Source organism: Lipotes vexillifer, unplaced genomic scaffold, assembly GCF_000442215.2.
Source record: "Lipotes vexillifer unplaced genomic scaffold, Lipotes_vexillifer_v1.1 scaffold563, whole genome shotgun sequence".
Taxonomy (NCBI): domain Eukaryota; kingdom Metazoa; phylum Chordata; class Mammalia; order Artiodactyla; family Lipotidae; genus Lipotes; species Lipotes vexillifer.
The window spans coordinates 446,295-465,934 of record NW_006769542.1 but is presented as its reverse complement, the minus strand read 5'-3'; the positions used below and the strand labels follow the sequence as shown (position 1 = coordinate 465,934).

The following is a 19,640-nucleotide window of genomic DNA, read 5'->3' as shown; positions in this document are numbered from 1 at the left end:
GCGGTTCAGTGGTCAGGCAGGAGGTGAATGGTTTGCCTAATATAACCCACCTTTGGCCTTTATCCCCAGGCCAATTCAAATCCACATTCCAGCTGTGGTAGAGGGGAGAATTCTATGCGAGAGTTCCCAGCATCACTCTCTAGTTACCTGGGAGTGGCATGGTAGCTCTCCAAATATGCTCTGGCTCTTCAGAAACTGAGTCTGAATGGGTGGCGGCAAGTAGGTCTGGAAACAGAGCTTCCATGACGAGACTTAACGATGAAAAATAAACACTTGCTTTGGATGAAGAGAACTTACATCTTTGTGCCCCAATCTTTAAACAATCTGTAGGCTCTTTAGCAGGAGATTTGGGGAGGTGGCTCAGGGGTCAGCGAAAGCCTCTGTTTAGATTCGCAAAATAGGAAACTTCCTGATCAGTGTCTTATGAAAGAAACTCTCTCTCTTTTCCAGCTTGTCCAAGAGTTCAACACGCAAGTGGCCCTGTACCGAGAATTGGTCATTTCTATCGGGGACGTCTCTGTCAGCTGCCCCTCACTCAGGGCGGAAATGCACAAGACAAGAACCAAAGGCTGTGAAATGGCCCGCCAGGCACACCAAAAACTTGCTGCCATCTCGGGGTAGGAGACTTTTGGCATTATTTGGTAATTCATATACATGATGTGTGCATGCTGGCAGATATTTATGGTGACCAAGGCCTGAGAGATGTTCTCTGCAAATGTGAGGTTTTAACCAATCACCCCAAGATCAGGATTTTCTAGAGAGCTATGAACAGACTGTAAACCAAATTATAATCCAAAAGTTGTGTGATTCTTATATATGTATTGAATATTTGGGTTAATAAGTGATTTTTTTTTAAATTAACTTTCAATATGCTGGCCACATGTTGGAATTTGGGGCTTAAGATGTTTTTGCAGAATGTTTGGGCACCAGACTGAAGTTAAATCATCATATGCCTCAAGATTAGTTTGTCATCTGCTGCTAAACATCTACTGCACAAAAGCCCCGTGCAGTAGGGGAAAAATCTTTGCTAAATCCCAGATTTACTAAACTATTTACACCATGAGATAAATTCCTATGATATCATTTAAAATAAATTCCCTAAAATAAAGTCTTGGATATAAATTACTCTCTTCACTGTAGTGTATGAAAGGGAAGTTTTAACATGAGGAAAGCTTTTTAAAGATTGGGGAAATTCACAAATCTAACTAAATTTAAGCTTTTTGTGCCCCCCCAATTATTTTTATTTCTTTTTATCACATTTATGTATTCTCATGCCTATTTTAGGTGATAAGACAGTGAGTGAAAACTTCTCTCCTGAGACTGTACTCACTCCTTCCCGATCTCTCAATAGTGGGAGAAAAGTTAGTCCTGGATTTTGTTAACAGTTCCTATTTTCAGATAAGTACAGAGAGCAAGGAAACACAGGACTCCTTATGCAGATACATTGATTTAAGTGTTTGATTCGGTCTGGATATAGCTTTTATCTATTTGTCTTTGTGAGTATGTTTTTATCACAGTAGAAGTTCTAGTTAGTCAGACTCTCCTGATAATGTTGCAGATTGATCACTTGTAGGAATTATATCTAATTTACTTTTTTTGAAAGAATCACTCTTTGTTATCTTTAATGCCATTAATATGTATAGTGACAATTATTAGTATATAAAGGTTAGAAAGCCATATGTTGCCTCTCTTAATAACTAGTCTACATTTGACAACAGGCATTTTACATGATGAAAAATGATTCACTGTGCTAACCTCCTTGAAGTTAGATACATAAAATATGTTGCAAACTTATTTAATTTAGTAGAAATATTGAAAAGTATTATCCTTTTCTGTTTTAACTGTTATACTATACTTAACAGGAAGTAAATCTGGGAGTGAATCTAGGAGGTGGAAAGGAATTAAGTGTTTAAGGAATTTGGGGAAGAAATGCAGCTGTGATAAATCTCAGAGAAGAAGAGAGAAAAACAATCAGAAACACAAAGGGGAATCATGGTGGACTGAAAACTGTGGAGAAACAATGATTCATAAGGAAAAAGAGGGCTCAGGGCTAAGGAACTGCGTCTATGTAAAATGTGTCTAAGAGTGCATGGTGTGCTTATATCCAGAGTTCCTTTAACTTGGAACTCAAATTGATATGTTCTAATCAGAGAAGATGGACTGGAGAAATGAACAAGGAGTTCAATTTAGTCTATTCTGCTACACACATGAAATTCAGGTTCTTCTAAAGGTTTAGGAAAGAAAGAGTCAGAAACTATTGGCTAAAAGTTGAGTTTTGAGGATTTGAGGTGAATTTTATGAATTCAGGGGGTTATAACCCTTTACTACTCACTTACATGTTATCTGAGGGTTGATGTTATTGGGGGCAGTTTTATAAGAATTAGTGGGAAAATAGGTTGTTCTTAGAGCCTTGCAAAAGTACGGCCAACTCTGTAGAATGTTCTAGAATACAATTCGAAACATTTTCCTCCTTAAAATAACAATGAAATACAGTTTAACCTTCTTTCTAAAAAATGACAGCAATATTGAAGGAAATCCCTTTAGCTCCTCACCATTTGGGCTCCATTAATGAAGGATGTGATTCCCCTTGGTGGAATTCCATTCCTGATATTGCTAGTTATGTGGGCTCTCATTTCAAGCTTCATGTGAAAGCTGGTAGGGAGGCTGTAGGATTCACTTTACAATTTGATGCAGGGGTAAGAAAACAATGATTCCTGGGGAATGTAGACAGAAAGACTAGATTTCTTGACTGCCCATTGTTTGCTGGCAAAATCCATTTAGCAGATAGAATAATCCTCTGAGGGAGGGATTAGTATCCTTATTCTACAAATGGGTCTTAGAGAGGTTAAGGAAATTGCTCAAAGACACACAACTAAGAAATGGTACAACTCTGATTTGGCCCCAGGTTTGCATGCTTCTGAAATCTGTGAACTTTACTCCATATAATGCTGCCATTCAAAAAGGTGTCACATAAAAAAACAAAGTACTGAGACATGCTAATGTATAGATGAACCTCCAGAAGAGTACACAAAATGAAAGAAGCCAGTCACAAAATACCAAGTATTATATGATTCCATTTATATGAAATGCTCAGAGAAAGCAAATCCATAAGAAACAGAAAGATTAGTGGTTGCCTAGGGCTTGGGGTGGGAACAGGGTGTGAGTGCAAATGAGCTTGAGGTATCTTTTTGAGGTGATGGAAATGATTCAAATTTGAATTGTGGCGATGCATGTACAACTGTATGTTTTCTGAAAATCAATGAATAGCACACTTAAAATGAGTGAATTTTGTGGTATGTAAAGGATACCTCAATAAATGTTTTTAAAAAGGTATGATCACCATCAAAAAGGTATGATGAACACTTGACTTTCATTGGCTTTGTTCTTTTCTGCATATGTAGCTTTTAGCGAAAGGGATATGAGCTACAGGGATGGGATAAAGTAAATCTTGACTCTCCGTGCATTCATCAAGATGCCTGCCTGATAGTGGTCATCTAAGCACCAATGCGTTGTTCTTTGTAGGAATACAGGTACGGGGAAAGGCAGGACTTGAAGGAGTAAATGAATTCTCTCATTTCTTACCAACACAGACCACTCCTTTCTTCTCTACCACCTGGCTCTGGGGCCACAGGAAGAAGGCAGGGTTGAAAGTGGACAGGGTAAAAAGAAAATGAGGCAAGATAAAGAGAGAGGAAGAGCAAAAACAGAGTTAGGATTAAACCACACAGGTAGCCCATGGCATTGTGAGACCTCTCTATTGAGACCCACAATTTCATCATCCCTAAGGTCTTTAACATTGTAATGTCTCTGAATTTACAGTTCATTTTACAATGGATGATGCATCATATTGAGTGGCAGCATCTTTTCTTTCCTAATGGTACATAAAACAGTGGTGTTTCTTACAATGGATGATGTCTAAATTTAATAAAATACAGTTTGGGTTAAAAGTAAAAAAAAAAAAAAAAAAAAAAAAAAAACAAAACAAATGCTACATCCCTTTCATCCCTGACCAGTTGAAGGGTAAAAAAAAAAAAAAAAAAAAAAAAAAAAAGAATTAAGCCACAAATGCTACATCCCTTTCATCCCTGACCAGTTGAAACCCTCAAGGAATGGTGACCACAAGAGAAGAAAACTCGGACTGTGTTTCTCACTAGTTGACCCTGGGTAAGAAGGCCATCTTCACAGATACAACCAAAACACTTTCTCAAATTGTGTTTAGATCAGCAGAAGTTCAGGTACAGCCTTTTCTTTCAAAGGATGTTTTCTGGGCAGAGCCAGCCAGCTGAATCCAAAGTCTCCTCTGAATGGCTTGATTTACCACAGTTATTATACCTTCACCATGCTGATCCTCTCCTAGGCATTAAAGCTAAGAGGGGTACTGCTCGATGTTTCTGTGTATGTATGTGTGCACACACATGCACTTATGTGTGTGCACATGCACACACATCAGGGGTAGGCAGTTGTCTGGACCCTGTCTCCTTGTACTTCCCTCCAAAAATGACTTCTGAGACATCTTTGAAGAATCCCTAGGGCTCCATGCTACAGAGTACTGATTTAGCAAAATATCCTTGTTTTATGTTTGAGGAATCTGAGATTTGGAGGATTTAAAGTGACAGCTTGGTCGAGTGTACATGAGGATTTTACAGTCAGGCAAACCGGAGCTGAATACCATCTTTGCTGACCTTGATGGAATTACTTACTCTCTAAATCTCAATTCCCTTATCTGTAAACCAGTGGTCATGCTCACTCCTGGGGTAGTTGAGAGGATTTAGGGAGCCAGGTGGGTGATGCCTACCCTGACAGGGGTATTCTGCCAGTCCCAGGATGCTCTAAGACTGGAACCCAGGTTTCATGCTCTCTGGTCTAGTGCCTGTTCTATCAACCACACCATCTCCTGAGAGTGAAGAGAGGAGTACAGCATATAAGCTAGCAGGGCCCAGGAGAACCAATATCCTCCAGCAAACCCCAGGAGTTTATGCTATGGTGGTGGGCTGGTTATTAGGAGTCCTTTTCCTTTGCTGATGTGGTACCTTTGTTGCACTGGATATTCACACCATGACCTTCTGTTAGTGGCTGCTGATGAGAGTGAAAGTGAGGTTTGAGTATGCTAATGTGAGAGGCAACATAGCTGTCCTAGGAAAGAGCATTGACTCTAAATCAGATTAGACCTGGATAAAATCCTGTTTTTACCACTTACTAGGGATACATGTGTACTGATATTGCAAATTGCTTCATAGGGTGGTAAATGGCAGTGCGGCACAGTGCTTAAGTATATAGACTTTGGCGCTAGACTGCCAGTGTTCAAATCTCAGCCTTACCACTCATAAATAGTGTGACCTTGGGCAAAGATGCTGTCTCTCTCTGCCTCAATTTCTTAATCAGCAAAATAGGGCTAATAAATAATGGGACCAAACCATACAGTATTCTGAGGATTGAGTAAAGTAACATACAGGAAGCGCTTAGAAGACTGCCTAGCATACAGCAAATGCTATTATTAAGTTCAGATTAGTGTTACTGTAATTACTAATAAGACATTTAAAATTCAGGTGGTCAAGGTACATTTATATAAAAAAAAAATCTGCCCCTCAAATATTTTTCAAATACATATTTTAGCTGAAATAAATTTTTGTTTACTTTGGTTTCTTACATTATGTTCTGAGGAATTTTCTCGGTTGAAACTTCCCAGATGGCTACCAAAAGGCCTCTTCTATAACATCTTAAAAGCAATATGGAGATGTGAAAGTTCAAACGTAGTTAAGTTTAGAAATACTTTCTTGGTATAAATCAACCTAGATTCTTCATAAATCATAATATTTACAAAATCTTTTGGCCTAGCTCTGATATAAGCTATGTGGACAAGCTTATGCTATTGGACAAGACTATTAAATTCTCTGTACACCTCAATAATTGAATTGAATGATTTCTGAGTTGTCCGGCTTCATCATTCTAGTGTTCTATGTTAATTCATGTAGAATCACATAGATTTTGTTTACAGAACTATGAGCTATGAAAAAATCAGCACATGCAGGAAGTTTGATGATTGAAGTCCAGAAATAATTTGTCAGGATGTGAACACACTATGATCACAAGGAGAATCTTAATCTCCTAATGGCTTCCAGGAACAATAGAATGATTATCCTAGGGATCCATATCCACAGATTTTAGGTTTTTCCTTTCAGCAATTATTTTCCTGGCCAGCCATGCCTGTGTTTTTCTCCTTTTTCCTTGCATCTCTCCTTGTGTTTTTTCTTCTAGTTTTTTGGTCTATTTTAGTTTTGTTTGATTCTTATTTGACTTTTCTGCTCTGTAGTTTCCAGTCCCCCTTTTTGTCCATTCCCTGTCATGTTTGCTAGGATGTTGAAATGGGAGAGAGAGAATACAGAACTGCAGCTTAGTCAGTGATGCTTCCTCTCAGCACTTTGGCTGAGACTGCAGCAATTACGTGGGGTGGTAGAGAACGGAAGGAGTATTTGTTGACCATAGAGGCAGCTCACTCAGCTTTCTTTAATCCACATGATGGAGGAAGCCTGAGGTGTAGTAAAATAAGCCTGGCTGGCAAGCATGCCAAGCCACCTCCACTTTCCTTTATGTTTCCTTCCTATTACAGGTGTTTCAGTTTTTAAATTTTAACTCTCACTGGTCAAATAGTGAAAGGTGAGTTATATCTGCACCAAAAGAATATGCTATCCATCTGAGATAATGATGGGAGCACAATTCTGTGTCAGTTTTCTAGGGCTATAGTAACAGAGTACCACAAACTGAGTAGCTTAAACAGCAGAAAGTTCTCGTCTCACAGTTCTCGAGGCTAGAAGTCCAAGACCAAGGTAAGGCAGGGTTGGTTCCTCCTGAGGGCTGGGAGGAAGAATCTGCTCCTGTCTCTAGCTTCTAGTGGTTTGCTAGCAATCTTGGTGTTTCTTGGCTTGTTTAAGTATCTCTGCCTCCATCTTCACATGTTCTTCTGTGTGAGTGTGTGTGCAAATTTTCCCTTTTTATAAGGACACCAGTGTTACTGAATTAGGGGCCCACTCTACTGTACCAGTATGACCTCATGCTAACTTAACTAATCACATCTGCACCAACGTATTTCCAAATAAGGTCACATTCTGAGATGCTGGGTGTCAGAGCTTCAACATATGAATTGGGGGGGGTGGAGAGAAGAAAGTTCCACCCATAGCAAATTCCCTTCACCCATCTGCAATAGAATACACACTTTGGGTTGTTTGTTTCGCCCAGTGGGGATGGTGTTTTGCCCAACACTATCTACATACTTTCTCAACACTTTTGCACAGAGACTTCCCAGCACCCAGTGTTTTATCATTTGCAAGACTGTAGCTCATATTAGGGGTGGGGTTTGTGATCATGGAATAGAATGCTTTCTGTATGAAATGGATGTGTTCACAAAGAATTCCCAATATGGTTAGCACTTTGCTATAACCAGTTTAATTACTGCTGTCTGAAGATGGAGCAAAATCCAACTGCCAAAGAGAACGTTAGGAGGAGGTATAGATGCACCTACAGTCCACACATAGGACGTTCACCTTCTCTGATCTGCATGGCTAGACGTGATTAGGTGGTGGTCCCTCAGTGGTGTTGATTCTGTTGCTTCACGGCCGTAACATACTCAGGAGCAAGTGACAAAGGACTGCCTCACACCAAATTAAAGAAGTGTGCTATTCTTATCAACCAAACTAAACGTGATAGGGAATCTAGATACATGGTCTCCCACTGCCAGTTGAAGTTTAGCCTTCTTATGTTTTGAACAGATCTAATGACTTTCACCTCGTTAGAGCTTTCTAATAGACGTTCCAATTAGAGGGAAAATTAAACCTAAAACAAACTCTAGGAAACTCATCATCACTTTATTATTTATACCGTGAAGTACAAGAGAGCAAGGCTGTGTTTCATTCATGTTTGCACCAAGTGCCAAGCTCGTGAGGAAATATGCATCTTGTTTGTTCATTAAGTTTACTTGGTTTCAAGGCTCCTTTTTTTTTTTTTTTTTTTTTTTTTTTCTTGCGTTATGCGGGCCTCTCACCGCTGTGGCCTCTCCCATTTGCGGAGCACAGGCTCCGGACGCGCAGGCTCAGCGGCCACGGCTCACGGGCTCAGCCGCTCCGCGGCATGCGGGATCCTCCCGAAACGGGGCACGAATCCGCGTCTCCCGCATCGGCAGGCGGACTCTCAAGCACTGCGCCACCAGGGAAGCCCCTTACTTGGTATTTTTAAATCTATTCTTAAAAGACAATGTGTTATATACTTCAATTAAAAAATCAACTATACTTCCCTGGTGCTGCAGTGGTTAAGAATCTGCCTGCCAATGCAGGGGACATGGGTTTGAGCCCTGGTCCAGGAAGATCCCACATGCCACAGAGCATCTAAGCCCGTGCACCACAGCTACTGAGCCCGCGCGCCTAGAGCCTGTGCTCCGCAACAAGAGAAGCCACCGCAATGAGAAGCCTGAGCACCGGAACAAAGAGTAGCCCCCATTCGCCGCAACTAGAGAAAGCCTGTGTGCACCAGCGAAGACCCAACACAGCCAATAAATAAATAAATACATAAATACTTTTAAAAAACAATAAAACAGAAAATGTTGAAAAAATCAACTGTAGTTCAATAAGAGGAAAAAAAGAAACTGTGTCTTGACACAGACGCACACTTTAGTAAAAAAGGAGCAAATACATTAGCTTACATTTTATATTTCTATTACATTTGACTTATTTCTTTCTGGTTTGTAACTATAAAACCAATGTTGGTTTTTAAATGAGAGGACTTGAAGAGCATGCTTAAGATTGTTTTCTGAGGCATACGTGTTCCTTATTATAAGAAATTAGTGGGCAGTGTGTATTTTAGAATTACTCAGAAGGTAATCATGTTTGAAGTTATTTGATAAAATATCATCCTAACATCTGCTTGGTGGCTTTATAGTGAATAGTTAAATAACCATTTTCTATTGAGGTCATTTTTAAAAATACATTCTTTAAACTTTTAGCCCTTGCAAGTTTAGATGTGTCTCATCCAAAAATATATCTACATAAAGCAAGCTCCAGAGCAGTAACTAAACCACCAGTCAGTTCATTTATTTCCTCTGCTCTAGAAGACATGACGTTTTTTAAAAAGTAAAAATCTCATGGAAAACATTTAATTGCTTGTCTATACACATATTTACACATATGTATATTGCTTGTTCATATACACATATTTAGATATATTTATAAACAAATATATACACATATTTATATACACATATTTAGATATATTTATAAACAAATACTAAAATTTGTGAAATAGGCTCTTGCTAGGATAATGTGTCTAAGCCTTTAAATAGAAGCGTTGATTTAGCAAATAATGTTTCCAATCTAATGGAAAACTCTAGATACAATCAGGTAAACAAAAATTACATTTGCAGGTGTAGATAAACAGTAAACTAATAATCTACAGCAATTTAACTGAGTTCGAGCAAAAGGGGGAAGTACATACTAACCCAGAAGTCATCAAACCCCTAGTGTATTATTCAGTCACTAAAAATAAGTATCTTAAAGTCCCCTCAGTCTTATTGTCAGTTAGTAAGTCCTGTAGTATTTTATCTTTTTCAGTGTCTATTGTATCTTCCCCTTTTTCCCCCCATTTCTGTGGCCACCCACTTAGTTCAGAATCATGTCCCCTCAGGCCATCAACTATTGTAGTACCTCCCAGTTGTTCTCCTTACCACCAGTCTCTCACCTCTTCTTTTCAACTTATTCACTAGATCCAGACTAATCCTCCTAACACTCTCTTCTGATCTCGTCACTTCTTTGCTTTAAAACTTCCAAAGATGCCCCATTGCCTAAAGCAGTGTTTCTTCACATGTGTTCCCTGCATTGCCTGTCTCAGAATCACCTGGGGTGCCCTCGGACCAAAAGAACCAAAATTCTGGAGAATGAGCCCTGAAAATCCAATTTTTTTAACACGCACCACCCCATCCCCCAGGAGATTCTTGAACTTGCTAAATATGAGGCCTGTCAGCCTGAAGCAGTGATTCTCAACCTGGGCTGCACACTGCAATCACCCAGAAAACTTTAAAAAATTGTCGATGTTTGAATTCTATCCCTAGAGTTTCTGATTTAAATGATATGGGAGGCAGCCTGGGCATTGGGATATTTTTTAAAACTCCCCAAGTGAGCATTTGTATAAAAATGGATTACATTTGCTTACACTGAACAAAAAATTCAAAGACACCAGTGTTTATTCTCTCACAGAAAAGAAGCCCTAGAATGGCCAATTCGGAACCGGTGTGCGGGCTCCAGGAAATCAGCATTTCTGTCACCCACTCTTTGTTTATGTCTTCCATCCTCAATCTGACTTTATGATGTGAGATTATTATAGGAGCTACAGCCATGAGTCCCAGTTCCAGACTGGAAGAAAGGATGAAGGGGGAAAGCCACACTTCCCAGCTGGGTCTGCTCTTTTTAAGCAGACCCAAACAAAACTTCTTCCAGAACTGCATCATATGGTCACATCTAACTACAAGGTAGACTAGGAAATGTATTCTTTTATCACTGCCACCTTAAATAAAAGGAGGACTTTATTACTAAGGAAAAGAGAGAGAGCAGATACTGGGAAACAACTAACGATCTCTGTCCCCAACCTGTATTCCCGGACTTAACTTTTACCATTTAACTTGTAAACTCTTTACTTACTCAAACTAGTCTGCTTTTTATTCCTTAAGGGTGTGTAATAGGAATGGCCCTAGTCTATGAGTCTACATCTATGGTTTTTATATGAAAAAGCACATTCTAGCTATTAAAAGAAATAATTTACTCTCCTAAATGTCAAGGTCTTACTTGCAGTCTCATTGCCTGCCATGCTCCTCGCACTGAAATTCAGAGCAGATGGAAGGGTCCCAAAGGGATTAAGAAAATTTTGCTGTTTTTAAATGGACCCATGGAAAAGATTAGAGGTTCAGGAACCACTTGGGAGGACAGGAAGTCAGGCAAGGTGCCTTTGAAAGGGCTTGAGTATAATTTTCACAAAGCAGGATGTGAAATAAGATAGGGCCTGTAAGGAGGATAAGTAGTGGCACTCAAGAAATCAATTTTTAAAAACCTACCAGAGATTGAGTGGGACTCTTCTTTTAAAAAATAAATTTAAACTTTCTTTTAAATCAAAGAAAAAAATTCCATCAAGGAGTTAAAATCTGATGAGCTATAACAGGAATAAAAGGGAGGGAGGCAGGGTTTTCTGGATATGGGGATAAGAGGATCTGTGGTCAAGATTATGAGTTTATTAAAAGAAATTGAACTTGAAATTCATTATCTCATGTAAACAATGTTATATCCAGTAGTCAGGACATAAATGGTATTTAATCCATAATTTCCTAAATTATAAACCTATTCAACACATATGACAGTATATTCGATGGGGAAATATATTCATTTCCAACTCTGGAAGTCATCTTCCTTTCTGGGAACCTATTCATAGAGCACCCACCATATGCCACATGCTTTTCTAGGTGCTGGAGACATAGCAGTTCTGAAATAGAGAAGGGCCCTGCATTCATGGTGAAGATAATCAAGAAGTGCTATGGTCTGACGATTTGTGTCCCCACAAAATGTGGATGTTGAAATCCTAATGCCCAATGTGATGATACTGGTAGGTGAGCCTTTGGGAGGTACTGAAGCCATGAGGGTGGAGCCCTCATGAATGGGATTAGTGCACTAATAAAAAAAAAGCCTCCAGAAATATCCCTCACTCCTTCCACCATGTGTGGACACAGAAAGAGGACACTGGCTATGAACCAGGGAGAAGGCTCTCACCAAACATGACCAAGCTTGTGCCTTGATCTCAGACTTCCTAGCCTCCAAAACTGCGAGAAATAAATTTCTGTTGTTTTTAAGCCACCCAGTCTGTGGTATTTTGTTATAGCATCCTGAATGAACAAAGACAAAAAGAAACATGCAAAGGATAGAGCATTTCAGAGAGTGATAAAAGCAATGAAGAAAATAAAATCGGATAGTATGATTAAAGAATGATGGATGCAATGTGGTGACATCTGAGAAGGTGACGTTCTAACTTGATATCTGACTTTGAGAAGGGACAGTCATGTGATCATCTAAGAGAAAAACATTTCAGGCAGAAGGTATAGCAAGTGTAAAGGTCCTAAAATGAAGTGACCTTGGCAGGTCTGAAGAAAAGAAAGGAGACTAGATTTTCAGTTTGGAATTGTCTTCAGCTGTAAGTAACATAGACCAGATTTTAGTGGCATCCATACATAAAGGTTTATTTTCTCACATAATTATAAACCCAGGGATAGGGGATAGCACTCATTGTTTCATGGTTTAAAGATATCAGGCCTGAGATTTCTATAATCAGGCCTTTTCCTCTAGGTCCCAAGATTGCTGCTTCACCTCCAGAAATTCTGTCCATGCTCCCAGCAAGTAGGAAGGACAGAAGGCAAAAACATAAGACAATTGTGTCCCTTTTCAAAGAGCTTTCTCAGAAGCCTCACACAACAACTTCCATGAACATCTTGTTGACCAGGACCATGTCTTGTGGCTTTCTTGGCTACAAGTTTCATGATCTGATTTACATATATCTCTCTCCATACTAGCTGTCTAGTGAGGACAAAAATTTCCCAATCTATAAGCCAAAGTGATGCTTCCTGAGGCCTAGGATAGGGGAACTTTAGCAAGATTGGGGAGACAGGAAGGGTAGGGAGCTTGGATGTAAGAAGTGAGCAAAGAGGTGCTAGAGGGGGAGAAAGTAGTGGGAGGACATGCCCTAGCATCTACCTCTCCTTCCTGCCCATTTCCTTCTTGGTTTATTGGTCTATCCACTTCTTCATTAAACATTGAACACCTACTAAGGGCCAGCCACTGTGCTAGGCTCTGGAAGTATAAAGATAAATACAACACAGCTCCTGCCCTTTGAGGAGCTCATCACCCAGCATCTGTGTAAGACAGACATGTAAACAAATCATTGCAAAACAGTGTGATCACTGCTACACTAGAAATATGTGGATGATATAGGAGAGGCATAAAGGAGACGGCAATCAGCTCTGCCTGGATGGGTGTAGCCAGGAAAGACAACTTCATAAAGGACAGGATGCCACTTGGACTGAGCTTTGAGAGCGACGGAACAGTGTACTTTCGCTTTTATTTGTGTAGCCTTGGGCTTCCTGCCCAAGGGATGCTATTTGTCTGTCTTGAGCCAAGGGGAAGCAGAAATAGTTTAAATGTGCTGAAAACCAACTGTGTGCTATACCCTTTGCATACATTCCTTCATGATTAAATGAGTTCATCTGAAATAATATTTACTTAGAACCCAGTGAGATAATGTTTTAAAGTGAGATATGCTGGCTAAGAAATGCATTTACCTACAAGTAACAGAAACTAGCCCATAGTGGCCTAATCAGAGGCCACTCTGTAGGTAGGTGGGAGCTGGGATTATTTTGCAAGTTGAAGCATGTCAGGACAGTGGTCCTAGTGATTCTTGGGGTCCTAGTGACTTGTCCCTTGTGGTTCCAAGATAGTGGCCCCATCCAGAGCCAATAAAACACCAGGGCTGACTCTTGATGCTAGATGAAGCATGCCTCACCTGGAAGCTTTCCAAAGCACCCATACTGCTAAATATTTTTTCAATTTCCATTTTTTAGTACATTTAGTTCAGAAAGTTGAGGTATTTGGTCAAGATATTGGGTGGGGCTGGGGTTTGAACACTGGTCTCTCTGTCGCCAGAGTCTTTATTCTTGACACTACACTGGGCTGTTTTGTTTCCCCAGACGGCCCCTTCCTTTCTTGGAGAGGCCCCAGGATTGGCCGACCTGCTTTCCTTCCCTTCCACTGTCACAAAGTATTATTTCCACTCAGAGTCTCTCTCCTTCCCTGGACTCACTCAGCACAAGGACCTCTTCATCCGGCACACAGCTGATTTGAGGGTTTTTAAGGTTTCCTCAGCTAGTAAGGAGAGGAAAACAGGCAGGCAGGAAAAAAATAACAAAATTATGGCCTTGCTGAAGCTGCCAGTGGAATGTGAATGGATCTCGGCTCTGCATTCTCAGGGCCTCAGCACTTCTCTCTGGGCCCTGAATTTTTCAGACTTCCTCTCTCAATACTGTGTCTATCTCAAATTGCTCCATCCTTGAGCACCTTCTTTCTTGTTTGTTTGCCTACATAAGTCCTAGAAATGTTGGACCCAGGTCAAGGTAGGCTGAATTCTGGGTTTCAAGAAATGACCTGCTTCTTCCCAACAGAAGACATTTAAGGAGGAGGGGGACACTCCATTACCACAGTGACACTGACCACCCAGCTCCACTCCAAGACATCAGTGAGTAGAGGGGTGAAAAGAGAAATGGAGGTGAGGGTGAGGAGTGGTATCCAGGGCTAGCGAGCTTCCCACTGGGTGATGGGAACACTCAAGAAAGTAACATTGAGGCTGGGTGAAAAGATGGGAAGGACTCATTGGTGACAAGAATGGGAAGAGATTACCAGACCAGTCTCAAAACATCACTTCTTTAAATACCCAAATCTTGTCAATAAACCCACAAGAGGTCCTGCTTTCCCAAAAATGGAGTTTAAAATCATAATACATAGTAATTATCTAAATTGCCCTCTTTGTGGGATTTCTAGTTTTCAGCCAGAATGATGGCTTGTTAGAGCTTCAGGCTCTGAGTTTTAGGCCCTTTTATTCCCTTAGTGGATCTAATTTTGAAGCATTCAAATTTGGCTTGGAATTCTTATTTCCATTCTTGCCATCCACTCCCTGAGCTGAGGAATTATGTGAAGCTGATGGTTTTTTCTCTCTCAGATATTCATTATCAGTATACAGATAATTTTTGATTTTTTATCTTCAATATCATATTCCTATGAGTCCATTACTATGAAAATTCCTATTTGTCTTAGAATTAAAGAATAAACCATTCCCCCTCACCCTCACCAAAATATTTCTGATGTAGGAAAAATTTAGGTAGAAAATAGAAATTGATTCCTAAAATTACCTCTGGTGTATAATCATGTATAATTCATGCTTCTTGAATTATACACTTCAAACATTTGGGGGGTTTGTGTCATTATTTCTGTTTAAAGGGGAATTATTTGAAAAAAAAATCCACTCCTGTCTGTCCTGTTCTGCTGTAAGAAGAAGCAGATGTGGCAAGAAATGAGTATTGGGAAAGTGAGCAAAGGATAAATCACCTGAAGAGTCTTGTTCTTGTTCTTACAAGCACTTTATTAACTTTTATAAAAATCTATTTGTTTTGGTTTTGTGATAATCCACATCTGGGTCCTGCTCAAAAATAGTGGCAGATGTAGAAAAGACCTTCTCTCTGAGGACCACAGCAGAGTTTTTACTCCCAAATGAGCTATATGTGGCAAATGTAAATGATCAGAATCTGTCTGTGGTTGTGATTTGGGGATGTATAGTTTGGATGGGCACAGCTGTCCTCACTGTGGAAGAGAGAAACACTACTGAGAGGTGAGTGGAAAATCTTTCCCAAACTGGGCGTATTCGGATTCTCCAGAGAAACAGCAACAATCAGGAGTGTGTGAGCAGGGGCTGGGGGCTGTAATATAAAATGAGGAATTGGCTCACACAATTACGTATGGAGGCGGGGCAGTCCCACGATTTGCCATCTGCAAGCTGGAGACCCAGGAAAGCCAGTGATGTAAATTCACTCAGAGTCCAAGGACCTGAGAACCAGGGGAACAAATGGTGTGAGTCACAGTCTGAGAGCAGGAGGGCACTGATGTCCTAGCTCAACAATCAGGCAGAGGGAGAGAGAGAATTCAACCTTCTTGCACCGTTGTGTTCTATTTGAGCCCTCAAGGGATTGAATGGTGCCCACCCACACTGGAGAGGACCACCTCCTTTACTCGGTGCGCCAATTGAAATGCTAATCTCTTCCAGAAATGCCCTCACAAACACACCCAGAAACAGTGTTTAAACACATATCTGCGCATCCTGTGGTCCAGTCAAGTTGACACATAAAATTAATCATTACACTGGGTCAGTTGCCTTGACCATAGCAGATGGCTGAAAGCCCCAGAATTCATAATTCTGAGAGTGGATGTGAGGAGATCCCCTGTGGACATTTGAGAAGACTTCTCTCTGTGCGTGGTGAGAAGGGAGACTTGACGTGGTTCCTGCCCGTCAGCACATAGTCAGGAATCAGGACTCAGTTGGTCCCCACCTGAGAGTACAACATTGTTTAAAGGAGACGGCTGCATCTTCCAAGCTGGGTGACTTCCATGAACATTTTTTGCCATACACCATGTTCTCTTACTATCTGAAGTTTGAGCTCAAATGGCTGCCTCTGTTTGCGTACTGTACCATCATTGAATAATGAGGAAACTGCTCAGATTATTTTAGGCCACAGCATGTACCATAATGCAAAATCACTCAGCAAATGTTCCCTCCAGGAAACAAGCCCTATCAACTATTTTTATATTCATGCCTTCAATCTTTTGTTTTCTGAGGAGGAAATATGTTTTAAGCTACCAAGTCTGTTCAGACTTAGAGTAGCTTGAAATTATTCTCGAAATTTTCATATTAGGTTACTGTACAGGCACCATGGTAGATTTGACATGAAAATGTGAAGCGAGTTAAAATATCTATTTAGGTGTAATCTTTCCAAAAGACATGTCATCACAGTTCATTTGGGGAAAGTCTTGCTTCATGGTTCACCTTTATAAAGACAATCTCCAACTTCTGAGAAAGAAATGCTGTGGGATGTGAGGGGGGAAGAGGCAGGAAAGGGGAATGATTCAGCTGGAAAAAAGGAAAGAAAATAGGGAAGGAGGAAGTAATTAGTTCTTTGGGAACTATGCTGATTAAGGAGTTGGCACTGCCAGGGGATAAAGGAATGAAGCTAAAGGGAAAAGAAAAGGGAAAATGCAGTTGTAGGATTGGAGGCAATGTGCAATTCAAGGTCTCCAAACCCAGATCCATCAGGGGCCAGAGAGGCGATGTGAAAAAGTGAAGCGGGTCAGGTGGGGTGCTGGTGGTCTGGGGAGCCCATGCCTGTGGGTCTGAAGCAGGCTGCCACACAAGCTCCACTGATTACTGATTCCCATGCAGAAAGATGGGCCAAATGTGCCATACTTGTGGCTTTTTTTTCTTAAGAGAATCCATGAATTCATGTTTGGGTGTGAAATATGATTTTTAAAAGTTGACCAACAGAAAATGTCTGCCGACTGAAAGTGGCCCTCAGCCATTAGTGTCTACCTCTGTTAATTAGCACGCGCTTGCTTGCTCAGAATATTTGCAGATCAGTGGATGTGAACAATTAGAGAGATGCCAGGATGTCTTACCATTTTCTGTTTATATTAGTAACTGTATCCCCTTCTTAATTTCTTTGTTGCTTTCCAAATAGCACATTGCGGAGTATTAAAACTAGTCAATACCTGTCACCTCAATAAACAAAAACAAACCCCCCTGCAAAAAAAAAAAAAAAAAACCCTACCAAATATAGAAAAAAACAGAGATATATATTTTGGCCTTGAATTGTTAATGAAGGTTAAACATATTTAATTAGCCTTAGGAACATGTTAAACATTTTTGGAATTGAACCTAAGGAAAGAAATTACAATATTTGTACATGTGTCCTGAAGTCAAATTGCTTGAAAGATCCTCTCTTTTGCTAAGACAATTATTTAAATTATCATATTACACATTACTCTTTCATATCACACAGGACCCATTGATCTTATTAGGATCAACATCAAGACAAATAACCTGTCAGGCATATAACAGAGTCTGAGTTCTACATGAAAGTTAAATATAGGACATACATATTTTACTTTATCTAACTGAGATCCTAAGGGGGGAAAATACTCTCTTAACCTGATTTCGTATTACTTATATGATTTAGTATCTAGTAGGATTTAACTGAAAGAGGATGTGGTATACGAAATAGTGACAAACATTAATTTGCACAAAAGAGTTAAGGCCATTTCTAGATAGCTATTTCTGAATTCCCAGCAAAGAGTATTCATTCTCTGATCAGTTTTCTCTGCTTACGAGTGTGGAACCTACATCAAACATTTCCTTTAACTCAATGTGTCCCTTCCAGACTCAAGATTTAATGTAGCCCAGTGGACCATCCATCCTTCTCTTGCCCTTCCCCCTGCCCCACCCCTCCCTCCCTCAAGCAGTTGGAAAAACAATTACTGGGGCTCATAATCCATCCCAGGTGGTCTTATGAAGACTGTTCCCCTGCCTATCATTGCAGGGGTTCTTTGGGCCTACACCTTTAGAGCTAAAGTGGGTGCTGTCTAATATTCTAATATTTCTTGATTTCTTGGAGCCTGAGAGGCCCCTGAGATGTGCGCTTACCCTTTACTAAATAAACAGAACCCCTGTCATGATGGATATCCACTGCTTTACAGGATGCAAAATGCTTCCACAAATATTAAGTCATTTAATCCTTTTTATACTTCTCTGAGCTGAAATTATTATCCCTATTTTATGTATGAGGAAACTGAAGCTCTGAGAGGTGAAGTGACTTGTCTTTGGCCAGATAGCATGCAAGTGACAGAGCTGGAATGAGAAGCCGGGTCCCCTGCCTTCCAGTCCATGATCCTGTCCACCGCCTCCCAGGTACCACTCTCCAATCATCCTGTTATTTGTCTCTAGGGAATTTCTGGAGAACCAGAGCTGAGACTATGGAGATTTTTCTCTCTCTTGTAAATGGACATGCATCACCTCCATTTGTAAATATTTCCTTATTTCCCTTCAGCTGGTGTTCTGATGTATTATACAGATCTGAGGAATCCAGATCATAGCCAGGACAGCAGGGAGTCCCCAGGAACAAATCCATGATAAGGAAGGAAGAATCCGGCACTTTTCTGTAATTTCTAAGACAGTAGTATTCTTGATATAGCATGGTCCCTAAACTCTTTCCAACCCAGGCCCTGGGATAGAACCTGTGGCTTTGAACTGAAAGCTAAATCATTAAATGCTAGAGTTTTGCAGTCCAACTAACTTTGCTTCCAGATGTTTCTCCAAATAAATAGAAGACAGAGCAAACAGTCTTTTTCTAACTTTCAATCTCTGACCTGCTGGAATGATGGGTGAGCTTCACTTTCCCCAGCCTCAGGATACAATCAATTTCCAACTCCACTGCAGCCAGAAAGAGGCCATGGCAGTGAGGGCCAGTTTTAGTTCGATTGGCACCTTTGTGGGATAGTTGGGACCTGGGGCAACAAAGTCTCAGGCCAGCTTACTATGCCAGTGAGCAACTAATGTGACTGTTTAGACACCTACCAGTATTTTCCAGAAACACAACCCTGGGGTTCCTGGAGTTACCTCGGGAGGCTGGCTGCAGCCAAACAGCTGGGAGAATCAGAGCCTCTGAGATCTCAGGGCTAATTCGAAAGGGCTTTGTAACTGTGAGTACATGAAGACACTCATATTTCCCTCAGGCTGCAGCTCCTCATTTGCCCTCCAGCCCTCCCCCTGTACCTGCTCTAAAGCAAACATTCAAAGCTGTCTAAAACCTGAGCAGTTACAAGAATATGCACCTGTCTTTCAGCTTTCAGGACCAAATGCCCCATGAAAATTGACTAAGAAGTCACCAGAGTAACATACTCGAGTGCTATTAGCTCAAGAAAGAAAAATTAATTGTAGGATGTTTCGCGTTCCCCCTTTAACTTGCGGAAGTGAATGCC

General features: G+C 40.5%; 1 protein-coding gene across 1 annotated transcript in view; it reads left to right on the top strand.

The window, feature by feature from the left end:
• RGS7BP (regulator of G protein signaling 7 binding protein) overlaps positions 1-19,640 on the top strand; it is a 122,061-nt gene that overhangs the window by 1,456 nt on the left and 100,965 nt on the right. Inside the window, exon 2 of the mRNA XM_007445644.1 lies at positions 451-617. Coding sequence (XP_007445706.1) covers positions 451-617 — 167 coding nt within the window. The remainder of the gene's footprint in view (positions 1-450; positions 618-19,640) is intronic.